This window comes from Eschrichtius robustus, chromosome 16, assembly GCF_028021215.1.
Source record: "Eschrichtius robustus isolate mEscRob2 chromosome 16, mEscRob2.pri, whole genome shotgun sequence".
Taxonomy (NCBI): Eukaryota; Metazoa; Chordata; class Mammalia; order Artiodactyla; family Eschrichtiidae; genus Eschrichtius; species Eschrichtius robustus.
This window is the reverse complement of record NC_090839.1, coordinates 84645757-84663300: the sequence shown is the minus strand read 5'-3', so window position 1 is coordinate 84663300 and position 17544 is coordinate 84645757. Positions and strand designations below refer to the sequence as shown.

General features: G+C 52.8%; 1 protein-coding gene across 1 annotated transcript; it reads right to left on the bottom strand.

Annotated features, from left to right (window-relative positions):
- Window positions 1–9963: 9963 nt before the first annotated feature.
- Window positions 9964–17148, bottom strand: ZP3 (zona pellucida glycoprotein 3). Its single transcript, XM_068524183.1, has 8 exons — window positions 16840–17148; window positions 14650–14768; window positions 13835–13938; window positions 13581–13758; window positions 13370–13487; window positions 10781–10872; window positions 10517–10644; window positions 9964–10181 (listed from the first exon to the last, which is right to left on the bottom strand). The coding sequence occupies exons 1-8, from the start codon at window positions 17146–17148 to the stop codon at window positions 9964–9966; spliced, it is 1266 nt and encodes a 421-aa protein (XP_068380284.1).
- Between the last annotated feature and the right edge of the window lie 396 nt (window positions 17149–17544).

Genomic DNA, 17544 nt, shown 5'->3' with positions numbered 1-17544 from the left:
CAGAGTGAAACAGCGTCGCTTCCTTGCGTCCCAGTGCGCATGCCCAGGACGCTGGGCCTTCTGGGAAACGTAGTTCCAGCGGAACAGCGGGGGGCGGGGCCGAACTCGACGTGCACCTGTTTAGGGGTATGTATTCCCGAGAGAGCTTCGTGTCTCGTTGGGGAGACAGACACTTAAACACACAACTACAGGACTCCCCTGATGGCGCAGTGGTTAAGAATCCGCCTGACAATGCAGGGGACACGGGTACGAGCCCTGGTGCAGGAAGATCCCACATGCCACGGAGCAACTAAGCCGTCGCTACAACTACTAAGCCTGTGATCCAGAGGCCGGGAGCCACAGCTACTGAGCCTGCGTGCCACAACTACTGAAGCCCGCACGCCTAGAGCCCATGCTCCACAGCAAGAGAAGCCACCGCAATGAGAAGCCCGCGCACCACAATGAAGAGTAGCCCCCGCAAAAAAAAAAAAAAAAAAAAAAAAGAGTAGCCCCCGCTCGCCGCAACTAGAGAAAGCCCGCGCACAGCAACGAAGACCCAACGCAGCCATAGATAGATAGATAGATAGATAGATAGATAGATAGATAGATAGATAGATAGATAATAAAAAATTAAATTAAAAAACCACACACCTACAATCTAGTAGGATAAATGTGATAAAGGAGTGAGAGCATAGAAGGGGGTGCCTAATGCGGTGGGAGGGAGGTCAGGAAGACATCGCAAAGGAGGTGACATCTGAATTGGATTTTGAAGCCTGTATAGGGGTTTGCCAGGTGGAATACAGGGAATCCCTTGCAAAGGATGAGAGATGTGAAAGTGCCTGACGTATTCAGGAAGCAGGGAAATGTTCTGTGTGGCCAAGGCAGAGGGTACATGGACGGCGTGAGGACAGAGAAAATGGATTAAGGTGTGGCAGGATATGGGGAAATGTCTGGGTAAGATTATGATGGACTCTATATGTCATGCAAGAAATTTAGGCCCCTGGAGTCAATTGAAGATTAAGCAGGGGAATGAGAGTAGGCATTGCATTTTAGAAGGATACCCTTGTGGCGGGTGGAGGATAGAGAAAGGAGTGGGGAGACCAGTCTGGAGACTGTTGTCCAGGTCAAAGGTGATGAGGCCTAAACCAGACTGGTGACTAATCTTTTGGGATCATAGACCTCCTGTAGAAAGCTAAAGAAAGCTATTCCCAGAAAAATGCTCAGATGTGTTCACACATGTGTATACACACACATTTTGCATACAGTTCCAGGGGATTCAGAGTCCTCTGAATCTTGGACTCTAGTTGAATATCCTTACATAATCTAATGTCACTCATACTTTAACAGGGATTTGAGGAAGATTCAGATTGCTGGAGATGGGGAAAGAGCCCTCCCCCAACATTCAGTTCAAACACTTTATTTTATAGAGGAGGAGAGAGGGGGAGTAACCCACCAAAAGCTAGTGAAGGAAGAGAAGGAACAACTGCAGCAGGCCCAGTTTCTTGTACCCTAGGCTGGGACCCCTTACCACCCGGAGCTGACTTAGAGGACATAGGCTTTGAGTCTGGGGAGGCATCAAAGTCAGGTTCTTCTAATTATGCCCAGAGCCAGCTCTCCATTGAGAAACGAAGGGTAGCGTTTTACCTGTGATTTATACTAGATGCCCGCCGTGGCTACAGATTAGGATGGGACCACTTCCCTTCCCCTCTCAGAGCCTCAGTTTTCTCAGCCATAATCATTAACAACATGTCTAAATCACCTAGTAGGTGCTTCCCTCATTACTCCCATTTTAAAGATGAGGACACTGAGGACTTCCCTGGAAGTCCAGTAGTTAAGACTCCAAGCTTTCACTGCAGGGGGCCCGGGTTCGATCCCTGGTCCGGGAACTAAGATCCCACATGCCATGCAGCACAGCCAAAAAAATAAATAAATAACATAAAAATAAAAAGATGAGGACACTGAGACAGAACTTAAGCAATGTGTCCAAGGTCACATAGTTGACAGCTGAGAGCTGGTCTTTTTTTTTAAAATAAATTTATTTATTTATTTTTGGCTGTGTTGGGTCTTCATTGCTGCGCCCGGGCTTTCTCTAGTTGCGGCGAGCGGGGGCTACTCTTCATTGAGGTGCGCAGGCTTCTCATTGTGGTGGCTTCTCTTGTTGCAGAGCACAGGCTCTAGGCGCACAGGCTTCAGTAGTTGTGGCACGAGGGCTCAGTAGTTGTGGCTCATGGACTCTAGAGCGCAGGCTCAGTAGTTGTGGCGCACGGGCTTAGTTGCTCTGCAGCATGTGGGATCTTCCTGGACCAGGGCTCGAACCCGTGTCCCCTGCATTGGCAGGCGGATTCTTAAACACTGAACCACCAGGGAAGCCCTGAGAGCTGGTCTTTAAATCGAGGTAGTGTCTGACTCCAGACTTGAGCACCCCCATATGGCTGGCCTCACTGCAGGCAAGGTGGGGATGCAGATGAAATGGTCTGAAGCGTTAGAAAAGCCTTTCAACACCCAAAAGATATTTTCTTAAGTGTTTCCTTTTTCCTCAGTGAAACACTGGAGTGTTTGTCCAAAACCCCACTGCACACACACGTAGACACTCAAACGGATAGAACAATGGTGAGAGGCTGGCTGGGAAGGTTTTGGAACCTAGGCTCTAGAGACGGGAGGACCTCTAAACCCAGACTGTTGGAGCTCTGGGGAAGTCTCAGGGGCTCAAGGTTGAGAACCAGTGTGGGAGGCCAGGGGGAAGGCTGAGGCGGAGAAGTTCCACAGGGGCAGGAAGTAGGACACGGTCTGGAAGACTGGGTGCATGGGAGTGTCCTCCCATGAGGTAGAGCATGCTAGAAAAGTGGGGAGGTCAGTCAGTCAACCTCACGCATTGAGTGTGAGGTAGGGGGCGGGGTCGAACAGCCAGGTATGAGGCTCTGGAGAGATCTGGGCTAGAGATGGGGATTTTGGAGTCACAGGTGATGAAATTGAGATCACCTGGGAAGACCGCAGAAGAGGCGCAAAGGTCAGTCCAGGGCTGAGGAATGCTGACTTTTGAAGGACAGATGAGAAGCAGAAGTGTCTGGGGAACAGGCTGGACCGGGGAACACCAGGTGAGCATAATGGCAGAGGACCAAGGGGAGGGTTCCACGAAGGGGGAGCTCAGTGGTGACAGACACTCTGAGAGGCCCAAACAGCTGGTCCCCTGGTGGGGAGCCCATACCAGAACCCAGGGCTCCTGCCTCCCAGTCTTGGGCTCCCTCATTTTTCAGTCAACCGGCTGATGTCCAGAAAGGTCCCAAACTTGACTCAGGGACAGGAAGGCCATTGGTGACTGCACAGTGACTTCCATTGAGAGGCAGGAGCTGAGGTCATGGAGGTTAGGAATGCAGTCTGGAAGCATAGGCAGCTGTTCCAAGAGCAATCTTTGTGTTCCACACATGGGAGGAGGAGATTGAAGGGGGTGGCAGAGGATAAATCCACACGTGTGGAATGATGCCACTTACGTAAGCATGCCCATGGCCGTGTGCGCTTGGGAAGACGCTAGCCAACACGGTGACACCCAAAGGGCGGGAGTAACAGGTGATAGTCACTTTCTTTGTACTTTTCCTGTAGCATTTCACTGTGTCCCAATGAATAGTTTCCATTTTTATAACCTGAAAAGAAAGACTATTTTTATTTGGGGAAAAGTAAAGCGTTCCGGTCGTGAAAAGAAGCTAAATAGGACAACAGCAAGAGGGAGAACGGGGGACAGGGACTTTGAAGTTTTAGGCAGGAGAGAGAAAGTGTGCTGTGTTCTGAGGCTGCAGCAGGATGTCCCTCAGGAAGCTGGAAATGAGGGAAACTGGATTGGCCACTTGCAAACTGAACTTTAAGCCAATACACATAGCAGAACGGGGCTGGTTAAATAACCCTGGAACGCTAGGTAGAAAGAATGAGGAAGACTCACAGGTGCTGATGCAACTGGTAGCCAAGATCTATTGTTAAGTAAAAAAGGAACTTCCAGAGCAGAGGGTTAGAGTAGAATGGGCACTTTTGTGTGTGTGTGTGTGTGTGCATTTTAATTTTTATTGGACTATAGTTGATTTACAATGTTGTGTTAGTTTCAGGTGTACAGCAAAGTGAATCAGTTATATATATACATATATCCACTTTTTTTAGATTCTTTTCCCATGTAGATCATTACCGAGTATTGAGTAGAGTTCCCTGTGCTATACAGTAGGTCCTTATTAGTTATCTATTTTATATATGGTAGTGTATATATCCCACTCTCCCAATCCCAATCTCCCAGTTTATCCCTTCCCCCACATCCCCCTTGGTAACCATAAGTTTGTTTTCTACATCTGTGACTCTGTGTTTTGTAAATAAGTCCATTTGTACCATTTTTTTTAGATTCCACATATAAGAGATATCGTATGATATTTGTCTTTCTCTGTCTGACCTACTTCACTCAGTAGGACAATCTCTAGGTCCATCCATGTTGCTGCAAATGGCATTATTTCATTCTTTTTTATGGCTCAGTAATATTCCATTGTGTATATGTACCACATCTTCTTTATCCATTCCTCAGTCTATGGACATTTAGGTTGCGTCCATGTCCTGGCTATTGTAAATAGTGCTACAGTGAACACTGGGGTACGTGTGTGTGTTTTAAATGCACACACAGGCTTGGAGGCGTAGACATTCTCTGAGAGGAAACCTAAGATGCTCCAAGAAGGTAAGGGATGAGCTGAGGATTTTTATTTTATTTAGTATGCATTCATGCTAATTTTTTCTATCACAAAAATATGAGAATGCCCCCCAACACATACACACAGTAGAGTAGGTTAGGTATGCCTGTGGGAGCTGAAACATCCCAGGCGGAGGCTCTGTCCTAAATCGTCTGCCCAGAAGGGAAAACTTTTTTTTTTTAAATTTTTCTTGTGCTGAGAACTCTTTTTTTTTTTGTTAATATTTATTTATTTGGTTGCACTGGGTCTTAGTTGCAGCAGGCAGTTTCCTTAGTTGTGGCATGTAACTCTTAGTTGTGGCATGCATGTGGGATCTAGTTCCCTGACCAGGGATTGAACCCGGGCCCCCTGTATTGGGAGCACAGAGTCCTAGCCACTGTGCCACCAGGAAAGTCCCAGGAATACTTTTTTTTTTTTAAAGTTCTCACAGGCTAGCATTTGTGCCACCCATGGGCCTTGAGGGCTCCCAAGCAACTGAGAATGAATGATGTGGCCCAGAAAAGAAGTGGCCATAGAAGGCGGAGTGGTGGTGGCCAAAGGAACTTAGATTAAAAAATAAAGTTCTTCGACTCCACTCCAGGTGTCAGGGTTTACTGCTTCCAAAGGTTCCAATCTTGGAACCAGCCCCTGGCTCACACTGGAGCAAGAAAAGATCAACATAAACCTGGGAAAAGGTGAGACATTGGAGCCCAGCAACACCACTGAGGGGCTCGAGCACTTTCTGATGTTTTGCTTGGAAAGGCAGAATTTTGCTGCTTGGTGCCTCAGCTAATGGGCCTCCATCTGACACTCTGCAGGGCTTGTCTGATTAGAAGCCACAGCTGCCTTGCTCATTATTTCTGATTAATTGACAGCACCTGGCATCTCTGGGCGATGGCCTCGCTCAGGACCCAGGTGTGACCTACACAGCCAATAAAAGCGCAGTGGTTTTGCAGCCCTGAGGAGGGCAGCAGTCTCACCTGAAAGCACCATCGTATGTAATTCCCAGTCCCTGGGAGCACAATTTGATGAACTGGTTTGTCCTTCTTGCTAGTTCCCTTGCTGCCGGTCTGAAATAACTGCCGTAAACTCACAGTTAATTCATTGGAGAAGTTTGTTTTAAATCTAAGCAATCCCACTTGACCTCTAGCCTCCACCCCACAGTTATTGTTCTTATTGTAAATTAATGCTCTGGCACCCTGGTGTTAAAAAAAAAAAAAAGACAACAAGCCTGAGGCGGGAGATAGATGGGCCCCAAGCTGAACAGTTTCTCCCCTGTGGACAGAAACTCCATAAAAGCAGGATGACGGAGGAGGCTGGGCCCTGCCCAGATAAGAGATAATAGACCACATATTCCTTATTCTTGAAGTCAAGGAGACCTCCCCGACTACACATGCACAGAAAGGCTCCTTGGAGGTCAAAAAGGGAGGGGGCGCCCCCTCATAGTAAGTGACGTCAACTACCCATAGGCCTCTTTGCTGGAATCCATCTTGGCTAAGAGATACGCACGCACACAGGGGAGGACCCTGAGATATACCAAATATGGACTCAGAACCAGGTAAAGCAACATGATTGGTCAAAGGAAACCTGGAAGAAATGCCCCATAAGAGTGATTCAAACTGCCACGAGTGTGTGACTCTCTCTCTGAGCCCACCCGTGTGTCTATCCACGTGTACGCTTTTTTCTCCTAATAAACACTTCACTTGCTTCACTACTTTCCGTCTCTGTGTGGAAATTCATTTCTACGCAGCTGACGGGCCAGGGCCTTGTCACTGACTACTGGTCTAGGGGCTAGGGTTTGGTGCTCTCACTGCCGTGACCCGACCTCAATCACTGGTCAGGAACTGAAACCCTGCTTCGAGCCGCTGCAAGGCCGAGGCCACCGGAGATCAGGCCCAAAATGGAGTCAGTTGTGCTAAGCCGCATGTCAGCAAACCAAGACTTATTACCTAATTGCAGTTTCAGCCTCTCCCAGCAAAGTAACCTTTAACCAGTCAATCTGGAATTACCTGGCCAGCACTAGTGAAGGAATTTGCACCATAGACCCTTTCTGTCCCCCATAGGAAGGTGACTTTGCCTGAAACAATAATCCATTCTTTGCCAGAAACTTCCTTTTCCCACCCCCTTCTGCCTATAAAGGCCTTTCACTTTGTACAGCTCTTTGGAGCTCCTTTCTATTTGCTAGATGGAATGCTGCCGAACTCATGAATCGTGGAATAAAGCCAATAAGATCTTTAAATTTACTCAGTTGAACTTTATTTTTAACACTCATTTGGAATCTTGAGTTGCTCAAGAGAAGGGATCAGTTGTGGTGTGTGGACAAGCAAGGTGTCCTAACCTGAAGGGTGAGGGCAGGTGGTCCCTTGGGAGACACAGTGTTATCTTTCTGGTGATATCCAACCCCCTCCTGGAAACTTCCATTAGCCCCTAGGAGCTGCTCAGAATCCATTGATAAAAATACCTGATAAGTCTCACACCTGGCAGGAAAAATTGTAAAAGACCTTGAAAATGGGCAAAAAGTTAATCTGGAAGGGTGTTAGAGAACACCTAGGTATTTGATTCTATAAGAGTCTGTGCCTTTCCTAGTCTTTGACTAAGGTAATTTACAAAACCAATAGTAATGCAAATAACTCTTACCCATAGAGATGCAATTGATTTCTGTCTTTGAAAGCCATTTTTGCCTCTATCAGCAAATTCATGTCTGCATTCCTGATCGCCTTTGTAAATCTGTTTCTTGGATTCTCCTTTGAACCAGTTTTTTCCATCTTGCAGTTTCCCTCAATGAATGAGTTCAAGCAAGATCTCTGACACATTTTAATTTTATATTTGTAGGACGATTTTTTTTTTTAATTGTTCTTTAACATAGCTCATATCCCCCTTTTTACCCCTGGCTATCAGGAAGGCAAAATTTTAAGATTAAGTTGTCTTATTTTTTAAACTTTTTACCGTGGGGGCACACCCATAGGCTGGAGCTGCAACCTGGTCCAGGTGGGTCGAGTGTGGGGTTTCCCAAGAGAGCGAACAGGTGCACTTGGAGCCCACAGGATGTGCTATGTGACTCTGGGTGCAGTTTTAAACACTCAAAGTGTTGATTCACCGAGAGTGTCCCAGGATATAATAGGGACTTTCCCCAAATGCCCGGGAAAGAGGCGGCCTGAGCAATGGGCCTGCCATCTTCCTCCCTTTCCCACGGAAGCTCCACCTTGAGGCGGGAAGGCAGGGTCCTCTGACATTACTGCTGGAGGTGGCCTCTCCACCCGAGCTGAGGGCACCCACCTCCCGGAACTAGCTGGGGCTGACACTTGAGGTTATGTCCTCGGCACACTTCCTCCCCACACCAGACGCAGCCACTTCCTCTGAGGACAGCAGAAGTTGAATGAGAAATGAGTTCCCAAGATGTTGCAACACCCAGGACCATGAGGGCAAGTAACGGGTGGGTGGTCGCAGCGAGGACCGTCTCCCAGGGGCTCCTGGGAGTAGCCTTAGCTTGGAGACCAGCTCTGAACACACGCTGCATTCCAAGTGTCACATGAATCCTCACAATAATCCTGAAGTCGAGAACTCTCCCATCTGAAACAGGACGATTCTTAGCAGGAGGAAATGGGCTCAGGCAGGGGTGGAGCTGGGTGGGATGTGAGACAGGCCATCTGGCCCAGGGGTCCTGCTGCGTGACCCAGGATTCCACCAAGTGCTCTGTTACTCAGTCTTCAGACAGTCCCATCTTACAGATGAAGTGACCTGCCAGCCCGGCCATGGCAGGGAGCCAGGCTGGCTTTCTGTCAGCCTCCAGGTTTTACTCTGCTGCTCGGTCGATCTCCCTGACAGGGACGGCCCATCCATGGCACTCAGCCCTTCAGTGGCTCTTTTTCATGTTATCAGTCCTACGTGGCCAGCCTCTCCACTCTCCCGCTTACTGGACATCCAGGCCCTCCATTCCTACAGCCACAGGTTCTCACGATCCTCTCCTCCCTCCACACCCACCTCCCCCATTTTGCCCAGCTAGGACCTGCTCGTTCTTTGAGGATTTGCTCCAGGATCGCCACCTCCAGGAAGCCCACCCCTTCTACCCCCGAGTTTTTTACTCCTGTACAGCACACCTGATGGGGGCAGGGGACAGGATTCCTTCTTGATGGAACTCCCCTGGCCCAGAGTACTTCACACACCTGAATCAGTTGGGGATTTTGTTGAGATGCAGATTCTTAGGTCTGGGATGGGGCCCCAAACTCTGCCTTTCCCACAAATCCCCAGGTGATGCCTAACGGTGTTCACAAAACCATGCTTGGAGGGGCAAGGACCTAGGCCTTCCTGTACTTCTGAGGCCTAGAATCACACAGATCTTGCTCTGAATGTATTTAAGTGCCATTTGAGTCCAATCAGTTTATACCTAACAGCCCTGCCCAGCAGGTACCAGCCCCGTTTTGCCCCCAAAGATGCCCAGGCTCACAGCAGGTGACTAGCAAAGCTGGGATTCCATGGTGAAGGAGATCTTCACCCAGTGAGAATGAGTCGCAGCTGGTGGTGAGGTTGGGCAGCTAAGGGCCAGCCGATGGTGGGGACATCACAGCCCTCAACAGCGAGAGCACGGCCACCTCCCCTGGAGAGGGGCCACAAGCTTCCTGGGCACCACCGGGGCACCATTCCCTTGCTGAGCACTCCCAGAGGCTGTGGCCAGGGCCTGGGGGAGCACGGCAGCTTCTGGGGGGGGAGTGATGAAAGTGGGGGAGGCCGAGAGGCAGCTCCCCTCGGTCACAGGAAGCCCTGAAGCACCCACAGCTGGTGACTTGGCCATGACACTCACCCCGCAGAAGGGCTCCCATACAGCGACTTCAGGTCCCACGTGACCACTGCCCTAGACCATCACCTCTGGCCTTTGGGCTTCTAGCACGTGGACACGTGGCTTTGTGCCTGCTGCTATTAGGGAAGGCGACTAGAAGTCCTTTCCTCCCTGCCCCCAGCCCTGGCATCAGATCCATAGGGCCCAGAGCCAGGACCCTCTGCCCCCCTAGAAGCGGGGCTGGCAGGGCCCACCCCACTTTAGCCCCCAACACCTCTCATCTTGGCCTCCTTGGAGATGTGGGATTATACTTGCCCTGGGAAGACAAGCCCTGGTCTGAGGAAGGCCTGAGGAAGCCCTACCCTCTCTATACACAGACTTGCTAAAGACACAACGGTACTTCGATTTCGCTGCTTGAACCCGTGACCCTGTTACAGTTGACCCTCCGCCCCTACACAGCCCCTCCCAATTCACCCCCATCTAGTTACTGTGCCACACCCCAGAGGCCACTTTCTTCTTTTATTGGGAAGCAGACGCAGGGCACACAGGGTGGGAAGCAGCCCGACGCCTCCCCGTGAAACCCAGGACAATGGTGGCCAGAGTCAGGGACACCACAGTGGCCAGGCCTAAGCCCAGCATCACCGAGGGGGGAGAGGAGGTGGACCCTTCCACACCGTGGTCGCTAGTCTTCCCCAGGAAGATCAGTGGCCCCACTGTGACATCTGCTTCTTCTGTCACTGAAAGACAAGACATCCAAGGGTCACCCTAGTCCCTACACAGGAGTCAGGTTAGGGGTTCGGGGTTGCTCAGTGGGTTCTAGACCAGTAGGTTTAGTTCTAACAGCTGCATTATTCTCCCACACCCCTGATTATGTGTCATGACTCCAGGATGACTGCAGAATGGCCCCGGCCGACAGCAGGGTGAGGGCTTGGGGCCTCTCCCACTTAGCCCCGAAATGGCATCCCCCTAGGGGTAAGCAGCCTTAAATGGGGAACAAGTGTCGCCCTAGAGTGACATCCGGTGCCCTAGACGGAGGGGAGGGCAATAGCCCTGGGGCCCTCTGGAGACCTACCATGCCTGCGACTGCGGGGAACAGACTGTCCCTCCCGGTGGGTCAGCCTCCTGGAACGGCCCGAGACGCCACAGCGCCCCTCGTTACAGCATCGACAGATATCAACAGGGCCTTCTACCGGGGACCATCTGAGAGGGAAAGACACAAGGGTCAGACGGCTGTGCGGTCTGCAGGAAGCGGTTTGCTGACAGTAGGTACCTTGGGGGAATCAACAGGAGCGTGGCCAGTTTGCTACCCCGGTCACGTCCAACCTGGTCTCCTCACCTACTGGAGGACTTGCTGAAGGAACAGGCCTTGCTTATTTGGTCCGGGACTCGGTCAACTGGAGTGACCTTCAGGTGGCAGGTGATATATATCTGGAAATAAGAGCAGCTGTTACGAGGTGGAGTTCTAGGCAGTGCAGTGACTAGAAAGCCAGTTCTTCTATAACCCTTAACCCTTGAGGGGGAGGGGAAGCCCACTTTAGAGATGGGATAGTGCAGGCTCAGAGGTTAACTTGCCTCAAACTTCAGAGCAAGTCGCAAATTGGATTCTAAATCGGAACCATCATCTTTATTCCTCTGGTCTTTCCCATACTTTTCCAATCACTTAGCATGCCTAAGCCCCTGGGCCCATTAAGTCAGAACCTCAGGGACAGGAAATCAAATCCAAAGGGGCCAAAATCCCACCCGACCAGCTGGAGTGGGGGGAATTTTGACAAAACCAGAGCTCAGGTCAGCCTGCGTCCTCTTGGGAGAGGTCCCCACAGTCAGAGGTCCCCCTTCATACTTTAGGGTCTCAACACACGCATGCACACACCCCCCAAGTCCTGCAAAGAAACCGAGGTGCCACCGCCTTTCCTAAAGCCTTCTGCAGAACCACAAACCTCGGCCACCACCTAGTGGCCAAGTGTGCCTGCAGGGTAACCGTTTCGGAAACTTGAACCATCCAGGTTGCACTTCTGGCTGCCTGCCTTCCATCTGCACACACACCCCAGCCCCCTCACCAAAGAAGGGCTTCCGGGTCCCTAAGTGTTCCTATTCCAGGAAGGGAACTGCTTTGACCCTCAGCTTCTTCCCAGAACATATTGCTGATGCTAAACTGGGGCCTCGGATCCCAGGGTGGTTCCTCGTTAGCTTTCTCCCTTGCGCCATAGCCACCATCAGCCAAGCCACCCGCCCACCCGCCCTCCGAGAGCTCAAGGCTGCCTTCCATTGATAGGATCGTCCTCTGATCTTAGTCACCCCCACCCCATCCCTGGAGAGGCAGATGCCGGCTCAAGAGTCACCCATGCTGATGGCCACCACCTGTGTGAAGCCTCATCCCCTCCTTCCTCACCCCTGGACCACCTCTGAGGTCGACTCCCTACCCCAACCAGGATCTTCTACCCTAGGACCCACAGGGTCACCGATCTGGGCACCGGCACCCTTCCCGAGTCTATTTTCTTTTATCCCCAGCCCCATTCAACCTAGGACCTGCCATCAGAAAGCTCCAGGACATCTTCCAGTAGCTTCAGTTGTGCCCTTCCTGCTATCTGTCTACCATCTGCAGCAGATGACGTCTGTTCTCTGAACAGAACTTCTGGGTGAGGTGAGGTAGCATCAGCGAAGTCTAAAAATTCGCACCGCTCGTCCCTCAATGCCAGCCAGCCACGTAAGCCTCTGGTTCGGCCGTTTGTAAACCTAGCTGCTTATTAGATGCGCCAGGGAGCTTCAATGGCTTTTGATGCATTTCTAAATAAAGAGACTTGTGGCTAGGTATGGTGAGATACTAATGGTAGAACCTAGATGGTAGGTACATAGCTGTTTGCTGTGAACTTCTTTTGGTTTCACTTTTGAAGACTTTAAGAAACTGGAAAAGTTGATGCCAGGCCCCACCCCAGTTAAATGAAAATATATGGGATGTATCAGTATTTTGATGATCCTTAGGTGGTTAGTACAGAGCCAGAGCTGAAAATCCCTGCTTTAGTCACTAAGCCTTCCTGACCAGCTATTCCAAATTTCACATCCTCCCAATCCTATCTCAGGAAACTTGTTTAAAAACTTCTTGATTTTCGTCCGGAAGATTCTACCAGCACTTTCTGGCTAGAGGCCAGTCCTACCTGTGCTTCCTGCCCAGCCATCACGAGGGGTCCACATTTTAGCTCCCTCCCCCCTCTGCCACCCTTAGTGTCAAGTTGAGCTTCCTAGCTTAGTTGTTCTCGAAGGGTGGACCCCAGAGCAGTGGCATCACCAGAACCTGGAAACTTATTAGGAATGCAGATTTCAGGCTCCACTCCAAACCTTCTGAACCAAACCCTGGGTGGGGGGCCCAGTGGTCTCTTTCAACAAGCCCCCCAGGTGACGCTGATGCACTCAGGTTTCAAAAAGTCACAGGTCTAGCCTATGATCAAGTTCGAGAGGCTACCTAGCATGAAAAGTTCATACCTGCTTCCCTTGCCCTTCTAGAAAGCCTCCAGGAAGGCTGACACCTGCTCTTATTAAGTCCTTTACTCAACCCATCTGGGTTCTGGCCCCGCTGACCTTGGTGAGGACAAGGTCAGTGACTTGGTCACCAGACGCCGCACTGTTGGTGCTCGTCCGTTGTGAGCTGTCAGCTAGGTCTCCTGCGTTCCTATTCTCCTAGTTTGTTCTGTTTCCAGGATCCCTGAATTTCTCCATCCTTCATGGATTTTCTACCGGTCTCTTAGGGCCTGTGCCTTCCCAAAGATCTCACTAGAGCCCATGGCTTTATCTACTTGATTAGTTACTAGGATAGGGCAGAACTATCAAATCACTGCTTAAGGGGACAGCTAGTGAGTGACCACACCGGCTAGTAAGCCTGGTCAGCCTGACCCTATGAGTTCAGCCTTATTCAAGGCTCTTAAGCCATTACCGTGTTTCTGGAGTCATTAGCAAAATGGAACACATCCACTGTGAACTGCAGGGTCTCTGGTCTGGGTCTGGGTGTTTTGAAAGCAGATGAGGCATCGGTGAGACCGTCCACGAGACAACTTTAAAGAGAACAAGTGAAACACAGTTAAAGATCGAGGAGGGTGACACAGGTCGTGTTGCACAAGGGTTCCCTAGAGGTAGCCCAGCCTTACCCGTGGAAGTCCACGATGGTGTGGTAAGGGGAGGTGCTCCAGTCCGGTGTCAGCGTGGCCACACAGTGGTCCACGAACACTCGCAGGGGCACGTGGCTGCCGGTGTGGACTTGGGCCTGGAGGTGGGCTCTGTCTCCCAGCTGGAAGGTGGGCGTCGTCTTCTCGGCGCTCCAGTTCTCTGCAAGGCACGGCCAGGGTGAGGGCCTGCCAGAGCGCCCCCTGCTGGCTGCCCTCTCCCAGCACTCCTTGCTCACCCTCCATCAGGCGCAGAGAGAAAACCAGCTTCTCCTCCGAGAACATCGTGGTCCTGAAGGGCACCCAGGTGGGCAGGATGGCCCAGCTGCTCACGTTGCCCTGCCTGGGAAGAGAACAGCAGCTGTCCACCCCTGGCCCGGGGCTCCAGGTCCCTGAGCTGCAGCCCCTACTAGTGACACACTGCCCTCCTCTGCGGTGTGTACGGCTCTGCCCAGATGTGTCTGCCCACTGTCCGAGGGCCCCCTCTCCAGGATCTTGTTCTGGGAAGCCCTTCCACACATGCCTCATCCCTTGTTTCCTCGTGGTATCAACACCATCTCCCCTCCCCCCTCCGAGACGGGTGGGCAGGGTTCAAGGCCTTCGCACTCCGCCCAGCACAGGGCCAGGTGTTGTAGTTATAAACCAGTCGCCCTGTCCTCCCACCTCGATGCCCCAGTTCACAGGCACATGCTTCATGCTGGGGCCTCCCCACCCTCACTCAGCCACTGCGGGAAAGCCAGAGGGAGAGAGCAGGTTGTGATGGCCAAGGTCAGAGCCTGGAACCCAGCCCTGCGCTATTGAAAGACCACTTCTGAACTCTGAGGGGGCCAGGGGCCGGGCAGCCTCGCAGATTCCGCCAAGAGGCAGCTGTGGCCCGGACCAATTTCAGAGGCTCAGAGCAGAGGCAGCAGGCCCTCCATTCGCACCAGGACCGAGGGCAGCGACCACAGCCCGAGCACCTCCCCCTCCTCGCAGCTAGATGCTGCTGGGAGGCTGACGTGCTTGCCGAGGGACCTCTGCGCCAGAGGCAGCGACAGGCCCAACCCACACGGACCTGGGGTAGCGGCACTCGATGGGGACCTCCGCGCGGTTAGTCCTCAGGATGGACAGGTTTCCCACAGGGCGGGGGTTATGGAACAGGAAGGTGCTGTACACCAGGGCGTCGTCGGTCACCTGAGGGAAAGGGGAGGGGTTAACCCTCCCAGCATCACCTGCCCTGATGCGCCCGCCCGGCCAGGGGCGGGAGGGCCGGCTGCTGGAGGTGGAGAGAACACAGGCCCTGGGCTCAAAGCCTGCTCCACCGCTGACCCGTGGGAGAGCCTGGACAGGCACCCCCTTCGCACCTCTTTTCACCCCAAAATGGTGACACCACCGCAGGGAGTCTGGATCAGCTCCGTGTCATCACCAAGCAGCGCCCAACGACCAGAGACATCGGGTGTATGCTCCCTTCTCAGACTGCTGCCCTCACCCCACCCTAACACACACACACACACACACACACACACACACACACACACACACACACACACACACACACACACACACACACACACACACACACACACACACACACACACACACACACACACACACACACTTCCTTTTCCAGGAGAGGCCTGAGGCCAAGAGAGCCTCCAGGAAGAGGCGAGAAACTTCCAGGAATTTTAACTCACTGCCACAGCAGTTACTACCTAACTCGCCCTCCCTCTTCTGACTTATCCTCAAGCCCATTTCACAGAAGGGGAAGCTGGTTTTTAGTGGTTGCCTGAGGCCGGAAGAGCACAAGCAGGTGCTTCTGGGGCAGTTTGCAGCGCCTGCCCCCGCCCCCCGACCCCAGCCCCGCAGTGAACGGCTGCCTGGCCCTGCCCTCGGCCCGCTCAAACTTCAGGGGTGAATCCTGACTGTCTGTCAGCGAGGCCCCCAGGTGGAGCGGCTGCATATTCGTGGGGCCCAGTGCAAAGTGAAAACGTGGGGCTCCTTGTTCAAAAGGAAAGAATTTCAGGACAGCAGAGCATCACTCAGCCGAGTGTGGGCCCCGAGAGCCGGCACAGGTGGCGTCCCCGGGAAGCCGCCCCGGCCCCGCGGCATTCTCATCTGGCGAGACTGGGCAGATTGTCCTGGGGAGAGGTGTCATCAGGCTGTGCTCCGCGGTGGAGTCAGCTGGGGACCTTAAAGCTACTGATGTCTGTTCCCACTTCCGTTCCGATTTAAGGTGGGCTGTGGGAATCAGGAGTTTTAACCACTCCCCAGGTGATTCTAATGCCCCAAGGTTGGGAGTTACTAAATTAGGATCATTCCTTAATTCCTGCAGCTCCGGCCTCCGCACGCTCTCCCCAGGGAAGCAAGGCCCTGGAGGCTTCAAGGACAGCCCCGGGCACCACACTGAGACCAGAGCCCCAGAGGAGAACCCCGGGGGCTGACCATGCTCCAAGGCCAGGTGGGCAGCGGGGCACGACAGAGGGGAGGACAGGCTCTCTGAGCGGGAGAAGTCGGTCCAGGGAATCGTGCACCAGCTGGGCCCGGTCCGACCCTGCCTTGCTGAAAGGCCCCTCCTCGGAGTCTGAGGCTCTGCCCCTCCCCCCTCTCCTTGGGAGGCGTCTGGCCCGAATATTACTCAGCCGTCTTCCTGTACACGCCCCCTACTTGAGACTGCTCCTATGGGACCCACTTTGAGCCTCTTCAATACAGATGAACACGATGCCCTTTGCCCCCTCCCTCAACATCACTTTTAGTTCAAGGCTTCAAAGCCATTAAACATGAATGAGGGATGCCAAAATTCTGGTGTGTTTTTTTTCTGTGATGACTTCTGAGCTTTCTGAGGTGTCAAAGTTCATCTCTTCCATACAAATTTCTAGGGCCCCTCGCAAGTGCTGGGCTACCCGCAGGGGATCCTATCACACCCTCCTCCCCTACATCGGCTACACCTCTCCTGGATGCCCTCCAGGGGTTCATAAATCCTCAGGAATCGGAGTGGGGGTGCCCAGTCTGGCCCAAAGTGCACTGCCACCTCTGGACTCCACCCCACCTCCCCAGCTTAGGCAACTAGAGGCAGGAACTCCCCCACATCCCCATGCCACGGAGGCCCAGCTTCAGGACTCAACTGCTCCACCCACCCTACCCCACAAATGAAAGGAATTCACCCCAGCCCCGCCTCATACCGGCTCTGCATCCACACTCCCCATCACCGGCCCCCTCCCATGTCATCCCACCGAAGCCGGGGCCGCCGAGGGGGCCCACACCTCACCTGCACACTGTTGCCACACGCATGCAGCCCAACCTCAAACCTGACCACGGTATCCGTGTCCAGAGAGACCAGTGGCTCACAGTTGTCAGGGCCCAGGGTAAGGTCTGCAGGCCTGATGAGCTTCCCGGTGCCAAAAAGGTCTTTGCTGACAGTAACCACCAGCTGAGCCTCCTGACACTCCACCATCACGGCGGGTGGCTTCGATGGCATGAGATGTTGGGATTCATCATGCCAGACGGGCTGGGGGTTGCACAGCTCCAGGCTTCCCCAGAGCAGAAAGCAGACAAAGAGCCTAGAGCTCGACCCCATGATGCCGACGAGGCCACTCCCACTGGTAACCCCCGGGCAGGCACCACCCTGCCGTCTTATACCCCGGATGATGGTTACTCACACCTGGGCTCCCAGTGGCCTCCCTTCCGCAGCCAATCCAGTGGGCTAGGCCTCTGCTGCTCAAAGTGGCTCCCGGTCCTGCAGTATTGGCATCACCTGGGAGTTTGTTAGAAATGCAGACTCTGGGACTTCCCTGGCTGTCCAGTGCTTAGGACCCCACGCTTCCACTGCAGGGGGGCCAGGTTCGATCCCTCGCTGGGGAACTAAGACGCTGCAAGCCGTGTGGCACGGTCCCCCCCAAAAAAGAAATGCAGACTCTCAGCCACAGCCCAGGATGACTGAGTCAGGATCTGATTGTTCGCTATCTCCCCAAGT